The 24,909-nt window shown below is 42.1% G+C and overlaps 1 protein-coding gene across 2 annotated transcripts in view; it reads right to left on the bottom strand.

The window, feature by feature from the left end:
• Positions 1 to 17,633, bottom strand: part of REPS2 (RALBP1 associated Eps domain containing 2) — a 96,630-nt gene extending 78,997 nt beyond the window's left edge. For both annotated transcript variants that reach the window (XM_042868321.1, XM_042868322.1), the window contains exon 1: positions 17,439 to 17,633. In XM_042868321.1, the coding sequence (XP_042724255.1) occupies positions 17,439 to 17,633 (195 nt within the window). The remainder of the gene's footprint in view (positions 1 to 17,438) is intronic.
• Positions 17,634 to 24,909: the final 7,276 nt, after the last annotated feature.

Genomic DNA, 24,909 nt, shown 5'->3' with positions numbered 1-24,909 from the left:
TTTGTATGGTTGGAATAGAAATTCTTTTCTTACTCAAGAGCCATACAATTAAAAAGATTTCTCTCTCCGAGATTCACATGAAATAGCCCCATGTGAGTTCAACAGGAATGCTCATGGGCTGGAAAACCCTGTTTCTTAACTGTTTTCTTAGATTGGAGCCAGGCTGAGCATAAGCAAAAGCATTCGTACCTAACAAATATATACTCTTTCCCCTGTTTTCTATGCCTAAATCATTTAAACTTCTGAGAGCACACAGGCTGATTAAGCTTTTAATTCCTGCAACGCTTTTGCACAGGAATCTGTTGGCTTAGCAGACTTAACAACAGCTACTTTGTTAAGCAAGATTACACGGAAAGCCCTATTTCTGACACTCCTTTCCACTCTGGTCCTACCTAGCAAGTATTGCTCTACCTGACATACACTGCTTGGCGAAAGTGTTATTATAGCAAATCAAGCTTGGTGCGTCCCAAGCTTGACTTTGCAGTGAGAATCTGATTATTAACAGCTTACAGAAAGTAAGTTTAAGTATAGAAAGGTCTTAAAACAGAAAAATAATAGAAGAAGAAAAAAACCCACCAATGTTATTGCTTCACTCCTTCACTAGAAATCTTTCAACTGTGGCTTAGTTTTATTTTGCTGCTGAAACTAGGTCTTCAGTCAAGAAGTGGGAGTATTTTCTCCACATGTGTGAGTACTTAAAATGAATCTAAAATGCATTTCATCACTGTTTTCTTGTGCATGCTGAGGGTAGGAAGGAGAGGACAGAGAGAGGAGGTAAGATGTTGATTTATTATTATTTTTTCCTTACCACTGGTAGGGACTGGTACGGGGTAGGGAAGGAATGCCAGTTTGCATCTGTCCTCCTGCATGACCCACCCCAGTAAAACCAAAGAAGTCCATCAATCTGTGCCACACTTCTCAGCACAGATGTGGGTTCGCTGCTGATTACTGCAGAAGGGAGCAGCTTCCTCCCCCAGCTTTTAGTCACACTCATTTTCAACCAAAATTGTCCTATAACACACAAATAAACTATTGTCAGCCTGTAGAAAGAACAATCATTTCAAGTAGAAAACAGCTGTGAGCTTTTAGTCGCAAAGACTTCTGAAAACAAAACACTGTGTGTACACTTAAAAACCTTGTTTGTTTGTTTTTTTTTGAAATCTGAAAGACTCTCAGGTTTTAGAGAAAACGTAATGTTGAAGTGAAATGGCTTTTTAAATTTGTTAGTCCTGAATTAAAACAACGTCTCTTCACCTAGAGACAAGAAAATTAAAAATACCACTGAGTAATACATAATAGAATAATTTCCTCATTTCCTGAAAAGTTTATGGCTAGTGTAAGTTCTTCGTGTATATTGAAAAAAAGGTGACAATCTTCTACAATTTCAGAACTACAGTTACGATTAACATCACAAACAATTCTGAATCTCTGCACTGCGTGTCCCTTATTAACACAAACAGCATTTATTACTACTAACAGATAAAGCACAACTTTGAAGAACCATATGCCTGTGTATTCAGATCTTGAGGTATACACAAAACCAGGATAATTTTAATTCTTTCAAATGAAGACAAACCGTGCTACTTTTGTCTCCCAAATAAACAGTGAGAAATACATCCATTCACTTCATTACTTCTATTTTTCAGGGCAAGTGACTGTGGAAAAATTATGACAATTCCAAACGCTTCATTAAGCAGTAAAAGGAAACTAAATGCTATCAAAAAATACGAAACATTTTGAACAATTGAAAAAGAAATTCAGAAAAATATCCATGATTCTTGAAATAGCCATGCCTGTCCTTTTCAGTCACACAATACCCACAACTTACATTGCAATATATTTGTATTTTTCACCTTTCTTTTTAATGTCACATCATTTGGGCACCATACCATTGCCTCTCATTGTTTTTAAAGCCCTCAGAATTTCTTTCTTCACAGTAATTTTCCCAACACTGAAAATCTTTGGCTCACGCTTCAACGTCAACAGGATTTAATTCAAGCTGAAAGAATACAAATACTTCTGCATTCACACTTTCACATAAGAAATTTTAACCAAGTACGTAATTATACTTATTACATTTCAAGAGCACAAACTTAATTTGTATTGCATAACAATACAGGATTTTTTTCCAGCTTGCTAAAAAAGTTGGAGGCGTTTCCTCCATGGAAACGTTAACCATAAAAATCTTGACACTCTCCTCACAGGAAATTGATTTTCTACAAAAACTTTGGAAAGGACTTGACAAGGGATTCCTGCACAAGCTATTGATATTCCATTTAGGTCCAAATCTACAACATGACCCACACAGATGAGAGCACAGTGCATAAAAAAAATAAAGGCACATTGAACTAGTTGGGACCCTAACGAAACTTTGAGAATAAAAGTCCTAATGAACAGAATGGATGATAACAAAACAAACAGTTTAAGAGTTTAACATGGTGATTTTTCTATTATTTTGTTTCAGTCTCCTTATTAAGTGTTCTGTAATTAAATTGCTTTCTGGTAATTCTGATCTTCTGTATGTTTTGAAAATCACGTAAAACGGTCACCATCCAAACTAGCTTCCCCTCATAAGTTCAGTATGTGGCTCATTTTTCAAGAAAGGAATAAGAAACATTTCCTACTCAACAAGATATTTACTGTGCAATCCTTTCATCAGAGAGGGGCTAGGTATTGCAGGGCACTGCCAATATTTCCAAAAAACTGTAAGCCGGCCTCTCATAAATACAGTCTTTTGTGGTTCTCAGCCAAAGTTGGTTTCTGGGACAAAGAGCAATTGTGACCACAGGACAAGGCCACAGCACCAGGAATGCTGATTTTACAACTAGAATTAAAAGAAAAGAAAGGGAGCAACACTGACAAACACACCATGCAATATAATTTCAATACACTCAGTTCGTCTGTAGGAACTGCAACATCAGGTGTGCCTGAGTGAAATTAAGCTCTTTGGAATGTGGAAGCGAGTTGAGCTGAATGATCTTGGAGGCCTGTCAATAGATTCTATGAAGTCTTCACAAACTCTTTACAGATTACCCCTTTGGGAGAGGGGGTGCTTCTGAGGAGTTATGCCCGTGGGGTCTCCACTCTTCTGCCTGATGGCATCATTTCTGCTGGGGTGGGCTGACCTTGACTGGAAGCCAACTGCCCAACCAGTGGCTCCCTAACACAGGCCATATCCAACGAGGGTAGCTCTGAGCCTCCTCTTTCAAAAGTGACTCCTGTGGCCACCTCGCCACCAAAACCTTGCCACAGAAACCCAGCACAATACCAGTTTGAAATGTTAAAGTAAAAGGAAGAGTCAGCTTTAAAAGGGAGAGGATAATCTGTTCTTCACATCCTCCATAGATCAGCTATAAACAATGTGGCATTTAAAAAAATCCTCATACTAAAGAGAAGGCAGCACTAGAGTGTGTTGCCTACAGAAGCAATACAGTTTTCATTGCTAGGGATTAACAAATTGCTCAGGAATTATAAAGAAATAGGATTTTGCTGTAAAAGGGATCTAGAGATCACCTGAGGTCTTTCCACAGCTGTATTTTGTCCTGCTTCCCATGCAGATGATGCTGGTGTGACCACATTGCACCAAATCCCCTCCTCAGTGTTTTTCATAACCCATTAGCTTTGGTTTCCATTTGGTTTGAAAGAAGAGCTGAGAAGGGAGCGTATTTCCCAGGCTCTGATTTTCACACATCCAGTTGGGATTGCCAGTGCCATGAGAAGGCCAAAACAGCTCAGACCCTTTCCCCTGCTGACGCAGCAGCCAGGTCGCTAGCCAGAACAAGTGTGTTTCTGAGCCAGTTCATGATCATGCTGTCTGTGGGCCATGAGAAGTGCTACACAGCACTCATGCACTTGCCTTCTTCCTTGCTTCCACAAAGCACACTGGGGGGACATTCTTAAGAGCTAGTTAAGATGAAGCTGTGCCCACTGACCTCCACCTCAGCTGTTTGATTAACGAACTACTGAAATATCACTAATTTCAAACAATATCTAACACCTATAAAATCTCAGACATGCTTCCACTGGTTATCTAGCTGGTTATCCTTCCCTTTATTCCAATAATAGACTGTTTCAGAAATTATCTTGCATTCCAAATAGTCCTTCAAATGTCACAAGCTAAAATACACTTTGTGTTTTAAAACCTCTAACACATTTACAAAGTCAGAAAGTATACAGTCAGGCAAAATACGGCTCAATTAATTTTGTTAAATATTCCTTTCCAAGAGATAACATCAGCAGAAATGCTTCAGCAACAAGATGGCGTTGTTTTTTTTTGTTTTTTTTTTAATTCCATTGGAAATAGTTGTGCATTTTTTGTGCAAGGAAGTATTTCCCTGCAGTGCTTATACCTAAACATGTCTGTAATGGAAAGTGGAAGATAAGGCAAACTTTCCTTCTAAGGTAAGGAAAAAAAGACAGCAGAAATGTAATCTGCTCTGAATTCCATCCATGGGATGAGATATCACTGGGGGCACCAGAGAACAACAAGAAAAGGACTGGGACTGCTTTCTCTGGGACCCAACCACAGAGGCTGGAAACATCAGGAGAAAGCAAGGGTACAAAAGGAGCAGAAATAGAGCCACCATGTAATCTTCGTCTTTCCAGAAGAAGAGTTAGAGGGAATTTATAGGATATGGGTCAAACTGCCAAAGCAACACCAGGATCAATTTGGGCTGCCTACCTGCAGGTGCACAGGCATGAGACTCCTTACAAAGCACTGCATGAGCAAGAGTGCATGCAGACAGAACACAACGCTTGGCAAGCCTTCAGGGCACTGCACCAAACCACTCAACAGCAATGGTGTATTTAATAGCAGTAAAGATGAGAATCTAGCTCAGATGCATCAGTGTTGAAGCCCTCGCATTTTTCTTAACGCCGGAAAACTAAAGAAACCAAGGCAGCAACAGGATTCAGCTCTAGTTCCAAGGAAATTTTCTCACAGTGATACACTTTTGCGAGACATACAATTAAAAAAAGCCCCAAGCACAGCTGACATAAAGAACAAGAACGCATCCCTTCCGTTTCTTTCCCCACTATTTATTTATTTCCTGGCAGATGCGGAGAAGCGCTGAAGCAGCAGCTCCCTTGGCTCATGGAGGCCGCCAGCTGGAACCGAGGGAACAAAGAGCAGTGCAGGTGGAGCAGCGTAGGGAGGGCTGGGGACAGAGAGGCACCAAAATAGCATCCCGGAGATGACACTGAGACCCATCTCTCCTTTGCCTCCCTCCTTATGTTCAAGCATGGTGAGTTTTAAAGTGCTCTTCTACAACCTTTCTTTTACCTCATGGCCAAACCACTATTTAACAATAATACTGGCTCCTAGAAAAAGCCACCCATGAGCAGCAGAACCAATGAATCCCAATTTCCTTTAGATTCTTGCCGTGAAGTGGCATTCTCATTAATTCTTCGACAAGACTAGGGAGATTTCCCTCAGAATGAAAATGATTGGGGTTTGCCTTTACCAAATCTCCTGGGTCTTTCACATAACTAGGGAACTACATCTCATCAAAGTCTCTTAATTTTCTGTGAAGTTTTATTGGCAATGAACAAATTCAAAAGTTAATACTGGGCTGAACTAACAGCATTATTGCAGAAGCCTCATTTATTTCAAAACCAGGCCATATTAACCTCAACCTATGACACGGGAAATTGGGAAATTTTAGATTACATTAAGAAAGATGAAGTGGAATCAGCAGTAATAAAGGAGACTATAACTCAGTTTTATGCTAATTTTCAGCTGAAACCATGCAGTTACGTAGGAAATGTCAAGACCTTTCACGAAGACATGCCCATGGCCAGCCATATAATGGTAACCAAAGACTTAGTTGCTAAGTCATTCTTAGCAGGAGCTGAAAGTCTAAGTTAGCTAAAGAGATGGAAGGCACGTTAAGCAAACTCCCCAGGGAGAATGAGAGGAAAGGTGCCTCCCCCAAAGAGTACATTATACATTCAGGAACTCAAATATATCATCAGCCATTTAAGCATTCAAAAAAATAGCAGATGCGAAATGCTGACAGTCTACCTTGGTATCTAATGAGACTGATGAATGTACACACAGGAATATAAATAGATTTCTTATTCTGCTTGCAACCTTGGTAATAGATGAATTACTCTCCCCAGGAGAAATTAACTGAATGTTCCCATTGCAGGTGAATATTTTCAATGTGATTCTTGTAGCAGTTCTCCCAGGTGGACCACAAGAAAACGCTGCATCAGCAAGAGTGAAACATATAACAAGGTAAAAACAGCATGGACCAGCAAATATCTAAAAGAACAGAAACATCAGCAGCAAGCCTAAATAAACATTTTATATTTCACATTTCATGGGAAGGAAAAGCAATTTTAGTTTTAAATCCTTTAAGCTTTACTGCAGGGAAGTAGTTCTCTATGGTAATGAGTGTTACTTAATGATTTGAATCCTCCTTCCCTTGAAACTACAGAACTCTGGTATGCTCTTTCAGTATAAAACTGCTACCATTTTACAGAAACAGTGACCATGGCTTAATTCAAAACAAAATAAAATAAAACTGCTGCACAATGCTTCTTGGAAGAACTGATGCCTTGCAACAGACATCAGAAAAGAAAGTAAAATTTCAAATATTTAGAGTTGATCCAAATGACTTGAGCACTTCAGACAAACTTAGTGAATCTCTGAGCTATATAAAGTCACATCATTATTATGTCACACAACCAGAAAGCGCCATAGAAACTAAAAAATGTTGTTTTGCCAACTTGAGCATAGGATGGTTCTGCAACTACCTGTTTAAAAACTTGATTTGCCAGCATTCTCTATATAGGAGCAAATCGCGAACATGGAAAATTTCTTCTAATCCGTTTATTTAGAAGCATCCCACATCTACAGTACTTGACACACTGCTCCTCTTTCTCTTCATTAAAATACTGCAGGCTCTCTCCTCTTTTGAAACTTAACTTACACTTGAGTGACTAGAAGGTTACTAGAAGGACACAAATATCACCATGCTTATGTCAGTATAAATACGGTTGATACTGAAATTTGCACTTAGCACCAAATACTTTATACTGTGCAGTGATCAAAAAAAAAAAAAAAGGAAAAAAAAAAAGATATTTCACCTACTAAGAGATATTTAAGATCTGTCCTTCAACATCTGAAGAGAGTATATTCGCCACAATTCCAGAGTGCCCTGTTTTGTTGCAGGGCTTAAATTCAGGGGTTATATGGAAATAAACCGTCTTGCTAGACTGAATTTAGAAGTCTTTCATACATATTCCCTACAAATAAGTATGTACATGGTTTAAAAAAAAAAAAAAAAAAAAGCAGCTTTTTAAAAACAGCTGATTAGCACTTCCATAAGAGAAATAGTCCTTTGGAGATTATCCTCCTCAAGGAGGACCCAGATGTAGATTAGTTCAAAAAAGAGGTGTAATTACTGTGTTACAGCTGCGAACAGGGAGAGAAAGAGAGCAGGTGACTGATAACTCAACGTAAATAACATTAAGAATTATTTCCCTGCTGAGAGCAGCGTTGCCTGGTGCTGCTGCCTCTTGCCCTGAAACAACGCTTGCTCTGGCCAGTTGTACCGTGTGGTACCCGGTGCTGGAGCACCATAACACAGAGGCTCCCATTTGGGTTCCTTCCTCTCGAAACATTCAGAAAGCTTCTTGAAGGGCGTGACTCGATGGCTGTATTATCTTCTAAGTAAAATATAGATTCAGAATAATACTTTAATACTGGTTTTTTTTGTTTGTTTGTTTGTTTTAAAACAAGTCCCCACTTAGGCATGGCTAGCAGCAGGTTACAAGCATCAAAAAACCCCAAGCATACTATTTGTTACAGTGGTATAATAGAAAGTGTAGAACACAGCTAAGGGCCTCTTCACTTCTGACTTTGGTGCCATCACACAAGAACCACAACCTAAAAACAAGATTTCAGCGCTGCAACTTTCTTGGTTTTGCCTTAAAAGAAAAAAAAAAAACCAACCACAACCATACTATTCATAGGCTTTTCATAGCATTGCTAAAGACTCTGCAGGAAGCTTCAGTAATGAGCATAATTTTAAATCTCATATTACCTCTCTTTAAAGGTTATCAGGTTCCACCCTGTTTCAAGTTCTATCTGCAGCAGACATTTGTATTTATAACCTGCTCATCGCCATGGTATTTACAGCTTCTAATAAAAACCAGAAACAAGCAGTTTCCTGGCTTCTGCCTTTTATTATTCCACAACAGAGAACAACAGTCATCAGTGATGTAGGGATTTATTTTTACCTACTGATCTCCCAGACCAGATACTGTCCAACAGCACACACTGACACCTGGCTGATCCTGCCAAACCACAGCTTTGAGAAGGATTCAGTGCAGTCCTTCAAAACCTCTCCACCCTCGTGCTCACCTAACGCCTCCTCTTCTTGGAAGTTCTTGTAATGGAAAACTAGTTTTGCCTCACATGCTCTCTATGCTTTCTACCAATAATGAAAGGGATCCCACGTAAGCATCAGAAGCACAGAAAGCTGTTGGAAGGCACAGACATCTCAGTTACCACAGCAGAAAGGAGCCTTCATTTTAAAGAAAAATACAATTGCTCTGGAAGTGCAGTACTTTCAGTTTTTTTCTTACTCTGTTGAAGAATGGAAATGTATTTTGAGTCCAAAGAAAAACGTGCAGGACCTCTTTTTTTTCTTTTACTATTTATGCTGAATTTGGAATTTACAGAACAGGATACTAGAATAGCAAGGAACATTGCTGTCTGCATGGGATTTGTGTTCACAGCAAAAATGGAGAACATTTCTGGCAGCTACAGTTATGCAGGTCTTCCGTAACTTCAATGATGAAACTTCAATAGAAAAAAAAAAAAAAAACAACTCATTCTTCAGAGGTTTATGCTTTTCGCTTCTCACTGCTGGGAATGAGAATCAGTTATTGACAACTCTGCACTGCAGATCTGATATTCCACGCTTGTGAGTCCTCCACCTTTCATAGGTGAAGCAATACCAGCCAAACAAGAAAGGAGATGGGACATTCTGAGGGCAGCAATACAAAGTACTTCAAGTTGCTAAAAATCATGACAGTTATTTTCCACAACAAGCAGATAAATCCTCCACAGCTAGATGGAAACAACCAGGTCCAGTCATCTTGAACTTAACTAACTGGGAAAAAAAAACCCTAAAAAATCTTGGGTTTCTTAATGTTCTTAAAAGAACATTCAGATTTCAATGAGCTTTTCAAGATTCTGCTGAGAAATGAAATATTTTGCTCCAGGACACCTTAATACAAAGGTACCACAGAATCTTATGGAAGCTCTAGTTTTGACAGTTCACACCCTTGCTCTCACAGTTCCTCACGTCACACCTGTGGGGCACCACAAGCTGCCTGGCCACCACCAAGGCTACATCTAACAGCAAAAGGAGTCTAACTAACAGGCGGGACCAAGAGATGATGTGCACAAACAACCAACCAATCTCCTTTCCAGAATTTATCTATTTAAGATGCCAGCACTTGAACACCTAAGCAGTTCTAAACAAAATCTTCTGATTTAGTTGAATAAATGATGGGGTTTTATATCTGTCCAAATCAACTTCTCTTGTGAACGTTGTTCATGTTAGACTTTGCTTCAGGAAGCTGCAAGAAATTCTGGCGTTTTCTATGAAAATGTAATTCCAGGTTTTGTTCTGCTTTGCAGACAAAGGGAGACTCTGCTAATACAGAGGAAAACAGAGACCCTGTGAGGTATTTTTGTCACAAACACAAACCACATGCAGTCTGTTATCTATCATTACTGTAATCCTTTTTTTTTTTATTATTATTATTCCTAAAGAAAGCCTTTTTACACTGTATTTACAGCAGTGTGATTTCCTACATTTTATTGTATTTGGCACATTTCCTGAGTCCACTTCCCTAGCACATTGAGCAGGTAGTTCTAAAAGCAATGCAGTAAGCATGCAAGTATTGCCTTCTTTAGTTATACATTTAACATAATGAATATCACAGAAATTTACATCTTGTTTTACTGAGATGCACGCATTATTTTTGTGTGACTGAAGGCTTGTCAAAAGACCTCTTAACCGAAAGCATTCAATTTTAGCTGACGTCACTGCATATGGTGTGTGTGCAGAGGATGTTTCCCGACCATTCTTGACCTCGTTTTCCTATAGCTTGGATCAATAAGTGACAAGGAATAGCAGCTTAAAATTTCTGTTCCACAGCACTAAACGAAAGACTAAAATGATCATCATCTCAACCAACTTGCACTTTAAGTGTCAAAATGCATCTCAGTCAGTCAGAACCTACATGTCTGTGCCTAAATTAAACATTCTCTCTTTCTGCTGAAGAATGCAGGTCTTTAAAGAATCAACACTGGACATAGCCAAGGATTACATCATCTCTGTTGTCCAGGTGGACAAGCATGTTGTAGCACAACTAATGTCATTACTCGTACTTTTCTTTCCCTAGATAACAAAGGAAGTGAAAATTAGAACAATAAGATGTTCCTTATAAGAGCAGCAATCATTCCAAGAGGAAGGAAAGCAAAATAAATAAATATGTAAAGGACAGTACTGAGCTGTTGTTGCTTCCTTTCCCATTTACTTTTATCCAAACTATTGAGTGCTTCATCTTTTACTGCTCCACTGCTGTTACAATTGGTAACAAAATAATTCTGACTGTATTTGTCAGCCCAGAGCTCCCATCCTATTTAGCAGATTAGACACATTGTTTTATTCTGAAAGACCACGTATTGGCTTCCATAGGACATCAGTGCATAAATTATGCCATAAGTAAAGAACGCATGAAATGTGAAACGCTACCTGTGCCAAAGCTGAGCTAATGTTTGCTGGTGTAGAAAGAGAATCCAAGAAGAGGGAAAAATAATAATAATAGTCTGAAAAGCTGATGCCAAAACCACTTGAAATATATAATAATAATAAACTAACACTACAGACATTTGCTATTGAAGGTGGAATTCAGCTTCATGATTCATACAGTAATGAGCAAACAGACTCTACAGCCACGTTCAGCTCAGCTGAGTGCTTCCCATTAGCACACTCGAAATTTTCAGCGTCACCAAGCCAATGGGAGTTCTGAGTTCTAGATCCAGTGTTTCAGGTATGGCCCTGTTCAAAGGAGCAGTGCTTTGCCATCTTCTGTTACAGAAGAGGAGAGGTTGAGACACAAGTCCAGATTGCACGACTATACAGATACAAACAGGAGATAGTGAAAGAATCATTTCCAGCTTTTTCAGATGGGGGAGATTGCTTGGGGGCATTGGATGGAGGGAAAAAAAAAAAAATAGAAAAAAACGAAGTTCAAAAATAAAGAAGCAGAAGAAAACACTGGCTGAAAATGTACTCTGGTAACCAGGCTACTCACAGTTTCTCAAGTCTGTTTCTTAAAAAACAATTGCCAGCCACCTTGCTCCACACTGGGCACAACTGTAGCCATGCTCAGTAATTTACATTCATTAGGATAGCCAGTGAATGATTCACTCAGGAACAAGAGATCATTTAAGATGCAGCATGGAACCTTGCGTTAGTCCAAGCAGATCTCACTGCAGCTGGTGGGGCCTCACATCTCTCTGCCTGCCTCCTCACTGCCTGGCACACCACTCGGGTCACTTCCACTGGTGCAGGCTTATGAACACAGCATGCAGATTCTTGTTCACCGCTGGCACAAATGCACAGCTCATGGCGGTGACTGTGTTGAGTATTGCAGCTGAGGATTTGCTCCAACAAACAATGTTACTGCGCTCTTCGTATCTACTGCAGTTTCCATAGAAATAAACAGGAGGCATTACTTTCGGAGCAAGCCACATTGGTAAAGGTCTGTCTCATCGGTCGGTCATAAAAACAATTTTTAATTTATAAAGAACAACAATTTTAGTTTTAGTAACAAATAGTATATTTAATGACATTTAAGTAACTATACAGCATATAATATGTCTTAATTTTTATTTCTCAAGCAATTTGCTTTATGTCCTTTAACGGGAGATATCTTCCTGTGTAAGTATCATCTACCTGTGATCGATGCAAAGAAACCTAGAAGAAAATTGGCATTCATTTAAAAACATGCAGACTATTTTCATCTGCTAGAAGATGAAAAGTGTCCATTTCTTATGCATACAAGCACTTGGGAGTTTACAAAAACATGCTTTCTGTTTAAAATATTTTCCACAAATAAAGCATAATTTGCAGTTAGCGATTTCGCTGATTACTTCTGCTCACTGCATCCTACAGACCACAGAACTAACAAATCTCATCCTCCCACAGGCTTCCACCTCGTTATTGCTCCGAGTTGCAGGAAGACAACCAGGTTTTTCCCCCAACAGCTTTCAAATCATATGCAGTGGTCAGTGAGCACTGGAAAAAAGAAAACATTCCCTTTACTGGAAAGGGAGGCTTTTATTGTCCATGATTGGTTTTCTACTCCAGCAGCCTTTTGTAGTTAATTATCCACAACTCACACACTCAACTTTGCAGACAATCATTTGAACTAGCATGTATTGCTTATTAATGTTTTATTTTACTACGCTGCTGCTATGTTTAGATGTTAATACATCAAAGAATCGTGCTTTACAAATAGCGTATCAAACACACTCCCCAAATCATCGTATTTTAAATTTAAATAGGTTATTTATCCTGATTTCTTGTCACAGAAATGCTTGTTCTGGCTTTTGCGGATCTGCCTTTGCTAAGTTTCTAAGCTCTGCAAATTTCACACTCCAACCCTGCTTTGTAAGGCACCTGCACTAAAATGGCCCATGAAGCAGGTGGGTTCTCTATGTAACCCTTCCATTGCAATGCAAATTGCAAACCACATCAGTCAGCCCGTAGGTAAAGACTTTAATACTGACAGCACGTGGCTGCAGATGGCAACTGACTGTTCAGTGAACCTACCGCTCTTGTGCAAGTACCACAACAAAAACACTTGCTTAAAAAAAAAAAAAATAAAATAAATTCTTCATCATTGCTTCACTCTGCAGCACTCCCTCATGAAGAATGAAAGTTGTTCATTTTCATCCCAGTTGACTTTCTTCCTAAATCCCTCTTGCGCAGTTATTTAAATCACTGGCAGAGCAAAGCACTGTTTTACTGGAAAACAAACTGCTAAATTCATAGCTGGTTGCAATGAAGGTTAATCAACAAAGTCTGCAGGCCTTGACCAGGTTGGGTCAGGAGGGTGGTGAGACACTGGAATAGGTTGCAGATGCCACCTCCCTGGAAGCGTTCAAAGCCAGGCTGGATGTGGTTCTGAGCAACCTGGTCTAGTGGGAGGTGTCCCTGCCTATAGCAGGGGGGTTGGAACTAGATGATCTTAAAGATCCCTTCCAGCCCAAACCATTCTATGATTCTATTTCTGACCACTGATGAGAAGCCTACATCAAACAGGCTCAGAAACCTCAGGTTTTACAGCTTGGAACACACACAAGAAAGAACAGCCTCTGCAGTTTCTTACATCACAACTCTTAGTTCGGCACTCCGAACTACTAATCCTCTGACTGCTAAGTGATAGTTTAAACTGGTAGACAGTTCTAAGATGCACTAGGAACACTGAATTGTTTTTAATGGAATATATGGTCAAGGTTGTTTCAGGTGAAGTTCTACCCTCTACCTCGGTACTATATATACAAATATAATTATTATTTTTTTGTAATGTTCTTATATATCTCCAATTTACACATTCCTACGCAGGTCTGCTTGAGACCTTAGGAATGCAATGACAGTTTGGAGGACTGCGGCCAGAAGAACCGACACCACAATGTCAGTTCTCCTTTCCTCTTTTTGCTGTAACACTTACAGAAAATTGCACCCCTTCTTTGTTTCTTTCTGACTCAAAGATGTCAACTGGATGCAATTTCTCCACGTGCATTCCTACCTAACACCTCTTTGACAGAGCTGGTGTTCTTCTGTCAGCTCAATCGCACTTCCAGCGCTGAAAACAGCTTAATGCTGAATTCCGCATGAGAGCACAACAGAATGAATTTTACTTTTTGTCAAGTAACAATTAGTCCAGACTTTTCTCCCTCAAAAAGCTCCTATTTTAACTGTCACCGTTCTTTTCCACCCAGGGAAAGCATTCTAAGCATACAGTTAATGCCACCCCAGCTATCACGCAGGTAGTAATTCATGCCTATGAAAAATAAATGATGGAAAAGTGAACCCTTGCTAGCATTTTTCCAATGAAACAGCAAATAGCAGCTTAGCAACTTCTCCCCCCCCCCCCCCCCCCCCCCCCAACCCCTTTTTTAATCTATCCACACTTCTGCTTTTTGAACACAACAGGACAGATAAACAATTCAGTGTAACTATAGAGACAGGTTACCACAAACACAAAATACCACACAGACCGTGCACAGGAAAAGCAAGACCCCCAGTCTGAATTCTCCATTCACACAGAACTGGATGGAGAGGTCTAACTAAAAAATGCATCTCTGTGCAGCTTCCAAAGTCATACAATTAGTACTTGTCATCCTCAAAGCTCAAAATAACGCAGTTTGTTCATTTGTGGAGGAAAGAATGTGCTTTCTTAATAGAATTGGATCTCTGTGCTGATACTGCAAGCCCACAAATAAGACTACAGTTTATAAAACTAGAATTAAAGATTCCAACAGACAACCAAATGAAAATTAATTAAGTCAAAAACTAATAACAAAGATAAGCAGCCCAGTGTAAAACTTGAGCCCTATCCTCCTGCTCCCTCATTTCCCAATATCTTCACAGACTCACAGTAACACAGGCAAACAACAGAACTAGCACAAGCCATCTCTTCTTTGCTGATCAGCAGATGATAACTACACATAAAGCTCTATTTTACCTGAAATCTACGCAAACCTCTGCCCATTGGCATGTGGCATACAAAACAAATGCATTTGGAATCCAAGGAGCCAACGAGCAGAGGCTGTACTCACTGAGGGCCAGCTTTAAAATGGGGTCACTCTTGAGTGCCCCAAACAGGACAAGGCAGAACAGCCACTGTTGCCTCCTGTGATGCTGGGATAACTATACAGACTTGGGAGGGCTGGGATCCTCTGAAGATGCCTGTCAGCCCCAGTCACATTGCAACCCTGTGCAGTGACAGCCTGCAGAAAGCACACTGTCCAGTTGCTACCATGCCCTCCCTAGTCACACAAAGTGCTTTACATTTTTAATTCCAGCTGTAACTCCAATAATTTCTCTAGAATTTCTATTTCTAAATTTCTAATTTCTACTCCTTGGCCTTTTATTTAAAGCCATTTCAATAGCTGCAGCCTCTGCTGTACTGTACAGCCCAGCAGAAGAGCTGATTTTAACAAGCCTGTGTTTAATGAATCTGCATTCAAGCACTTCATTCTTAGCGAGACTCACAGCTCTTGGGTGCATACCATCTGCTCCTTCTGACCTGACTGCTCTTGGATTGTTTCCTATTTATTCGAGCACTTCCTCTTCTGGCACATTCCCTCACATTATCTATCTGCTCTCAGCTACCTTACCAGTTTCATCTGAATAACCTCCTGTATCATGCCAACGAACCTCAAACCAAACTGAACACTGACTGCTATTTAGGAGTACATGTCCTTGTTTTTTCCACAGGAACTGCTACATTCCTGCATCCACCTGATGTATGCCTAGACTACAAACTGATGATGCATTTAATGATGGCAGAAGGAGACTTCCATTACTTAGTTCAACACCTTCCCAGTCAACGAGAAATCTCTATCAAGACTGATAACAATAAGCTCCTTCTTTCACAGAATCATGGAATGGTTTGAGTTGGAAGGGACCCTTAAAGGCCATCTAGTCCAACTGCCCTGCAATGAACAGGGACACCTACAGCTACATCAGGGTGCTCAGAGCCCCATCCAGTCTGACCTTGAATGTCTCCAGGAATGGGGCATCTACCACCTCTCTGAACATGTCTCACTGTTCTATCCCAAACCATAATGCCTTGAAGGCAACAGCACCACCTCAGCACTGCTGTGACACGGACCAGCTGAGAGCATGTGGATCAGTACAACCACTCCTCAATGAATAACCACGAGGATGAAAATCTGTAAGTCACACAAATGTAGCTCAGTGGGTTGGTAAGGATGCCAAGTCACCAAGCACTAGTTGTGGCAGATGGGGATTTTAAAAGGGCACATTCTGTTTTAAGAAAACTTCCACAGTCAACAATTATTTAAAAGAAATCATGTTATCTTAACCCAGCTGAGCTGCCTCTGCTTAAAATGCACTTTCCCCATGCTAGTGGAAAAAACAGATGCCATGCACTGCTATGCCTCGTACCCATAACTGTTAGCACAGTATATGACTTTTTAAAACAGAAACCATTTAATTGCAGTTTTGGAGAACAATAAAAGACAAAACATCAGCTAATGTCTTCGGAAAAAAAAAAAAAAAAAGTTTTTCTCATATCAGAAGGCTCATGTTTTACTCTTTTTTCTCCCCCATTATGTTAATTTTTTTCTCTCTCTCTTTTTTTTTTTTCCAGTTCAAGAAAATGTTAATAAGAGCACCTGACAGCAGCGGGCTTTGGAACAGGAGCTCCAGTCACAGACTGTGATTGGTGCCACACAAACAAGACTGGGAAGGCAGGAAAGGGGAGAGAAATAGCCCAGGTCCCAAAGGCCTTATTATCCTGACGATTTCTGAAGCCAATTACAGACCTGCTTCCCAGTAACACTCACTTCACATCATAAACATACCAAGAAATAATCCAAAATAGTGTGGGGGGAAAATGAAAGAAAACTCAGAATATTGAAAAAACGGCATTTCCAGGCTTAAGTCACACATTAAATCCCAAACAACCCCCAAAGCAGACAGTGATAACACAGCAAGATTTACTCCAAAGTTAGGATAAGGACCTACACAGCAAAAATAAGAAGTGTTTTTCTACAACTCTACGCCAAAGTCACACAAATCTGCTAACAGGGCTTTAGCACGCTCCATAACTAAGCCTCGCTAATTGAAATTGGACTCTTGGCGCTGGCCCTGTGGGCAACCCCTGTTCTCTACACAGAAGACGAAGGCCACGGTGCGACTCAAAGAAAAGCAACAGCAGTTTGCACGGCTGGTAAATAGCGAAGCGAGGACAAAAACACGCAGGAAGCATCCCCGCTTCCACCTGTGCGATAGGGATTTACGTAACACGGAGTCACGGAGAGACGGGCTGACAGCTCTCGGCAGAACAGCGGAGTTCCGCTCCCTCCGCCCGCAGCCAGGTGCCTCCGTGCTCCCACCCGGCGCCGACACCGCTTCTTTCCGCTCGGCAAATAAAGGCCGCCGAGAAACGACATCCCCGGCAGCACGTGAAACCCCCGGCCCGGCAGCGGGGCTTCCCTCCTCAACCCTGCGGGACCTCCGGAGCTCCGCCGCAGCCCGCCGGCACGGGGCTCTCGGTGAGCTCGGCGCCGCAGCCGACGCACCGCGGTGCCGTGGAGCTCCGCGCAGCCTCTCGCTCACCCTCCTCACGCCCTCGGCGCCCCGACCCACCTGGTGCAGAGTGTCCGGGGGCAGCTGCGAGGCCCGGAACAATTCCCCCACGCTGCTGCCCCCGGCGGCCGCCTCGGGGGGCGGGCAGCACCGCGAGAAGAGCTCCGAGTAGCGCTGTTGCTCGCTCTCGCTCAGAGGCACCAGCACGCCGGCGGCGGCCACGGCGGCGGGCGCCCCGGCCGGCCCCTGCTCCATGGCGGGGCAGAGCCGCTCGGCGGGCAGCGGGTGCCGAGCCGCCGGGGGAGGTGTGGCGGCGGCTGGCTGGCGGGCGGGAGGGAGGCGGGGCTGCGCCGCGACGGGAAGGTGCAGGCCGCGCCCCCTCCCGCCCCCCGCCCGGTGCGGGGTCGCGGCGCCCCGGGCTGCGCCGCCGTCCCGCGGGTCAGCGCCGCCACGGAAAGCCGTCGGCCGGGAGCTGTGTGCCTCCTTGTGCGGCGAGGGCACCGGCAGTCTCTCGTAAAGTGCTGGCTGCTGCTGGAGGTGCTGCCGGAGCACAGTCCGGCAGTGTGATGTGCAGCCCTGCCGAAAAGGACCTGGGGGTACTGGTGGATGGGAAGCTGGATGTGAGCCAGCAATGTGCCCTCGCAGCCCAGAAGGCCGACCATATCCTGGGCTGCATCAAAAGAAACGTGCCCAGCAGGGTGAGGGAGGTGGTCCTGCTGCTCTGCTCTATACTGATGAGGCCTCACGTGGAGTACTGTGTTCCTACGTGGAGTCCTCAGTACAGGAGAGACATGGACCTGTTGAGCATTTCCAGAGGAGGAGCACAAAAGTGATCCAAGGGATGGAACATGTCTCCTACAAGGACAACTCTGAGAGAGCTGGGGCTGTTCAGCATCCTGGGGACACCTGGTAGCAGCCTTTCAGTATCTAAAGGGGAGCTGTAAGGTCTTTCTTCTCCCCTTCTTAGGGGACGGACTCTTTAGCAGAGTCTGTGATAACGGGACAAAGGGGAAATGCTTTCAAACTAAAAGAGGGAATATTTAGATTGGATATAAAGAATAAGTTTTTACAGTAAGGGTGATGAGGCACTGGCACAGATTGCGCAGAGAGGTGGTGGATGCCCTGTCTGTGTAGACACTCAAGGTCAGGCTGTATGGGGCTCTGAGCACCTGATATGGCTGTAGGTGTCCCTGTTCATTGGCAGGGAAGTTGGACTAGATGGCCTTTAATAGTTCCTTCTAACTCAAACTGTTCTATGAAAATTACTTTATCCTTTCCACACCATGCAACTGTACCTCCTAACCTGCACAAAACATGCAAACCTTTTATTCTGCCATGAATACATGTGTCAGTCTTCTCAGTGCTCAGAATGCTGCATGGTTGTGGTTTGCAGTTATTGCCAGCTGCATAGCTCATGATTATGATAAGAGTGTTAAGGGACTGTTAATGGGAAAATCTCTGTTCCCTTAGGGATAGTGGATGTTTTGCTATGGTGTTTTGTCATTGTAAAACATATTGTTTGGAAAGAGAGCAATTGTATCTCAGAAAGTGAACTCTGGAGCCCAAATTAGAAAACTCAGAATAACAACGTGAGTCCCTAGGAGAAGGTGCAGCAGAGCAAAGGCTGGGCTGCATTAGGGCTGCCAGCTTCTGTCCGGTACAGGATGCTGGTCAGAGGAAAAGGCACTAGCATTACAGAGATGGCATGGGGCTTTACCTGATTACAAGGTGTTTAATAACAGCAGTCCTGTGAAATTAGATCCTATCTTCACATCAGCTGATGGAAAACAGCTGTCTAACAGCTGAACTTGAACAAGACGGACAAAAAAAAAAATACTGACATTTTACATTTTCCTGTGACTGAAGATACCCACTGATAATTGACTAGCTCAGTATTTGTGCTGTTAACATCACAAAAACTCCCTTCTACGGTACCTCAGCAGACACCAGCAGACCTTTGTCAGCGTGTTGGCTCCAGTTTCTCTAAGTTTTTCTAAGTTGGACGGGCAGGAAAACACTGACAACACCCACTACCACAAGTCCTGTGGTCTGTTTTCCCACAGGCACACCTGTTACTGCAAACAGACACAGCTTTTTTATTTTTAATTTTTCCCTCTGGACAGTTTTTTCTTCTTTCTTGACCCCTTGACCAAGGACTGACCCTCACAGGCTGAGGGGTGAGGCAGGGAAATCACTGCCCTTTACTTCTGCATAAAGTGGCAAGGATAGCACCACGCTGCTGGGTCTGCCAGCAGTGTGCCTCCGTTTCCTATCTGTGCTGTGGTCCTTATGAGGGTACATAAGTTCAGACTGACAGATGCTCAGTGGTAACTGAAGCCGTACAAGTAGATAGGGAGATGTTTTAAACCTTCCTGTTTACAGGCAAATTGTGATGGCAGTATAGGCTACTAATTTTTTTTTTTTTTTTTTTTAATGACTGAGAAGCAGTGCCCATCAGTAAACCAAAACAATGTAAGTATTTATTGTTTGTTGGAAAAAAATCATGTCAGTAATGTAAACTGGATTGAAATCTGACGTATCAAAGTATGCTTTAGATCTGTGTGTGGTCCTCCTTTCCTCCCCACCCAAATAACAACAGTGACTTTAGAAACAGCCAGCAGCAGTCCTACAAACACTTCCTTGATCAAGGGTGGGAAGGAGATGAAAGCATTATTAAAAGAAAAAAAAAAAAGAAGAATAAATACTGCTTCAAAAGTTTTGATAGTAGGAACAGAAGTAATTTTAGTGATATGTATGATAAGTATTTTTTTTTTTTTTCAGAATGAAGTGGTCGGTATAGACAGACATGTATAATACAACATATATAATCAACACTAAAAAAATCCATTTCAATATGGGGATCCTGGGAATAAATATATATACATACATATGTTTGAGCAGTACAATCCAAAGGCTGAAAACTAGAACATGTGCATTATTTCATTCATCTCAGGGCTCAGACCCTGCTAAGTGTGCCCTGGCCAAAAGGCACAAAACCTGTCTGACAGCTGCGTCCTGTTGACAGTGACAGTGTTCCATGTATCACTGGGTGAAGCTTCAGATACACAAGAAAATATTTGGCTGCAAAACTGTCATTTTCCCAGATCAGCTCGAGTGAATCTCACCCATTGTTACTAATAACAATTCTTTTTGTTTGCTTTCTTTGCAAAATGAATAAAGGCTTTGGTGACAAGTAGCTGGTTGCACAGGTTTCACGCCCATTGCTTCAAGCACGCTTGGAACATAATTGACAGCCTTGGAGATTGATGTATCAATTCAGCGTGTAAATACTCCAGCTGAGAGTACAGATCCTTTATTATTCTTCATGTTGCTGCTTGCTTGAAGATGTGCTATCTCTAAGAAAATAAGGATAAATGGTTAGTGAACCATAAAATTTGATTCCCTGTCTTCCAGCTTGTTAATGCCTCTAATGCACGAAAAACACTGGAGAAATAGCACCTATTTCCTAGCTTTGACCTATTCAGTGTTTTCAAGAATTGAATGGCATTATAAATGAGAACTGCCTTCTCTGAGCAGACTGTGGGAGATGCGCTTCATGTCAGTTTTTTCAGTAAGCAACTGAGAACCATAGTGCACCATAGAAAATAACTATCGGGCTCATAAAATATTTGACAAATATCCAAATATTTATTGTCTGGGTGGAGAGGGAATGAGGAAAAGAGGACCACACACAGATCCAAACCATACTTAGAGAAGTCAAATTTCAGTCTAGTTTACCTAAGGGACATTATTATTTTTTTTCCAGCAAACCATAAATACTTACATTGTGTTGATTTACTGCTGCATGGGGTTCCTTAGATACAGGAAAGTTTTGAAAACTTGCAGTGATATCACAACTAGCTGTGTTTAGAATAGTCGTTTTACAAAGTCTTTTTACAGACACTAAGGCATGTGGTGTGAGCGTCAGTGGCACCAGGCTAAGCCCATGCACACTCCTCTATAACATCAATGCCAGAAAGAGGACACTACTTTTCAATAACTTTCCATGAAAGTAGAGCCTCGTTTCCATCAAAGCCCCTGGTAGTTTATTTCTTTTAAAATATTGGCTCCATGTGAAATTGAAAAACATAGTATTTTAGGTGTACATCCACTGTAATTTAGGTTTTGTTTTGAAAGATGGTCTACTTCCTTTTATGTTCTGTAGATGCAAGAGGTCGCTCAACAAACCAAGCATTAGAAAAAGTGGTTCCTCTATACTTTAACACAGGAATTTCACAAGGCCTCCAGCAGCAATCCACGCATCTGGTTCCTACTAGAATGCACTACACCTTTCCACACTGCAGGGCAATGCTTCCTACAGATCTTATCAGCAGCAGCTTGAAATCCTGGGCCAAGAAGTGCTACTCAAGGAAGGCATACACATCCCTGGAAGTCACATGCAGGAAAACACAAGTAAATAGGAGGGGCCCACAACTGTCTTTGCTCACAGATGCAAGTTAAAAGATTTGCCTTGCAGTATAACCACAGAAAAGGAGGGAGACACGTGTCAGGTGCAAGGGTGATAACAAGAGCATGGATTATAATTAAAGAACATTTCTCAGTGCTTAGTGAGGTTGCTAATGTTCCACCACCTGTTTCTTTTAACGAACTCTTACTGGCACTTGTGCTCCTGAGTGCACAGTCATCGCAGAATAGCACAGAGACATTATTACAATGAAGCCTCTAATGCAAAGCAAAATGTGTGTTTTCTACTTCAAGAAGTATTAATTAAATAAAAAGCCACTGTGTGTTTACTTCTCTGTGTGTTATTCAGCTAATTTACCTCTCCAAAACTTTGCCTTAAGACTTGGGGAAAAAAAAATAAATCCAAGAAATGCTGAGTTATGAGATAATCTACTGACCAAAAAGGGCTTTCAATGCTGCTACTGCAGAATCATGCTTCGTGTGCAGCTTTGACCTAAGGAAAACAGTATTACCTGAAGAAAATAGTATGCTCTGTTACATTTTAACAGAGCAAGTAGTCCACCTAGTCCTCTGGTTAATTCACAAACTCAGTGTAAAACATAAACAGATCAGCTGCAAAGTGTTACAGCTTCAACTATGATAGAGGAGGCAAGTGACAAGAAATTATATTTACTACCAATTTTCCCAGACCAAACACAGCTACAATAATGTCTTCGCAATTGCAGCAAGCACTGTTGCAGGTATTTTTTGCAGGAACATGCACTGTGCCATAAAGCTTGTAACCTGCCTGTGGCAAATCTCTTCATTCAGCATTAGCTTTAGAAAGGGTGCATTTGTGCTGCATTGTGCATTATGCAAAAGCTGCTATCACTGACACTCTATCTGCAATGCAATTGAAGCCTCTGGTGCAGCTCCAGCCACCAGAGCCTTGCTCCATCCTTCACAGCATTGTGCCCAGGTCTCATTACCTTTTCATAACCTCACCCCAGGGCAGGGCCTGTTTGTGGGAAGGGCCAGGGGCTGGGCAGCCTTGACTGGTGGGGCAAGCTGGGTGGTAAGGCTTAGCTGCAGGGCTGTTGTGCCTTGATAAGAGCCTCCTCTAAATATAATATCAATATAATATAATAGACTAAATATTGTTAAGATACTATTTGTGTCACTGTTCATGTGCTCTTCATTTTGTCCCATGTAAGAATTCCAGGCAATTGACAGCTGACTGTTATTCACTATGTAGGGATTAGATATTAAATCTCATCGTGGTAGAGAGGGAAGGTGCATGTGAGGAGGATCAATTACATTCTTGAGACTTGGGATTTTGTCTTAGTGGGACTAAGAAGGATACAGTACCCTTCCTGCTTTTGCTGTATTTCCCACACAGTCCTGCCAACATTTTTTGTTAGTAGTACAAATAAAATACTCATAATCTTACAGCAGTCTTTTGAAATATGGACAATGTTCGCAGGGCATTCAGATGCTCTAGAAGGGTAATGGGGAGCAAATAAATGCGTGAAGGACTAGTAGGCAGAAGGTAATTTCTGACATTAAACCCGGAGTAACCTGAGTTGTCATGGCAGTAACTAACAGGAAATAAGTTGGTGAAATGCAGAACCTGATTACAAGCTTCAGAAGTTATCCTGCATGAACAATCTGGCCACCACACAGCTACATTCAGAGACGTGTGGGAGCCACACTAGTTGGCTCACAGACTGAAGCAGTACAGCTGCCTGTGCCAAGGTTACAAGCTCAGGTGAAGAATAATAGCAAAATTGCCTTTCTGGAATCCAAACTATCACTTGTGAATGGCACTGGGCCTGGCTGTTGTGACACACCAGCTGTTTGGTGCTAGCTACAGGTTTTCCACTACTGATTAGCATTGTGTCACATAGCTGTGCATCAGGAAGGGAATGCACAGAAGTGCGGGGACACAGCATCCACATGGAGAGCTCTGTCTGGATGGGACAATAGTCAGTGACATAGCAAGAAGGACAGGTCAGGGTTTGGAAGCATCTCTTGAATAAAAGAAGAAAAAAGCATCTCCAGGCTATCTCTGCCCTGTTTCATACCCCTCCTTAGAGTAATTAATGTCACAGCTCCCTGTCCTGGCTATGGGCAACCTGAGAACTTTATTAGGTTAAGGTTAGATATTAGGAAGAAGTTTTTCACTCAGAGGGTGGTGACACACTGGAACAGGTTGCCCAAGGAGGCTGTGGATGCCCCATCCCTGGAGGCATTCAAGGCCAGGCTGGATGTGGCTCTGGGCAGCCTGGTCTGCTGATTGGCGACCCTGCACATAGCAGGAAGGTTGAAACTGGATGATTAAAGTGGACCCTCTCAACCCAGGCCATTCTGTGATTCTGTGATTCTATCATCCCTCCACCATCCTCCTTGCCAGGCTTAACACCATGAGCCGTATCCTCCCTTTCTATACTTTCATCTGCAAGTTATATGGGAACCTTCCCATTATTTCCCCTCCTTGTAACTGACTTGAAGATGTTTCCCCTCTTTGTAGCTGACAGAGAACTCTCTTCATTTCTGCCAGGGGATATAGCCCCTTGGACTAGAAAATCCTGCTTCTTTGCCTGAGGGCATCATTTGGAATCTATGGTTGATGCCACCTTTTAATATTCAGCTCTAAATGGTGGAAGATTTGTAACACTGGAGATTAGCCAGGCAAAAACAAGAAGGAAAGATCGCTTGTCTCAAAGGATCTCTAACACGGGAGTGCAGGGGGCTGAGGCTCTGTGCTGTACCCAAGCTTACTGCTTGCATGCAATGCCTGGCTGCATCCTGCATCTCACCTCACTACATACCACTGCAGAACAACCCAATGGATGCAGCCTTTCCTGTTTACTCTTCTGGGTGTGGTAAATCAACCTCTCCTGGCCCGTGTATTAAAAGAAACAATTGGAACTTGGCCACAGGATGTCTAGCTACTCTCTTGCACTCAGTCAGACATTTTACAAACATTTCCTACAACAATGCTTCAATTATGCTCATAATTGCTATTGCAAACTCTGATGTTCTGGTGCAGTATCACTGTGGTGAAACTTGGGATTATCCCACCCTAATTTTTTAGGGCTCTATGAACAGCTAGAGACAAAAGGTT

The sequence above is a fragment of the Lagopus leucura genome, unplaced genomic scaffold, assembly GCF_019238085.1.
Source record: "Lagopus leucura isolate 7727_CA_CO unplaced genomic scaffold, USGS_WTPT01 Super-Scaffold_100001, whole genome shotgun sequence".
NCBI lineage: Eukaryota > Metazoa > Chordata > Aves > Galliformes > Phasianidae > Lagopus > Lagopus leucura.
Note: the sequence above shows the minus strand (reverse complement) of the source record. Positions and strands in the feature narration are given on the sequence as shown.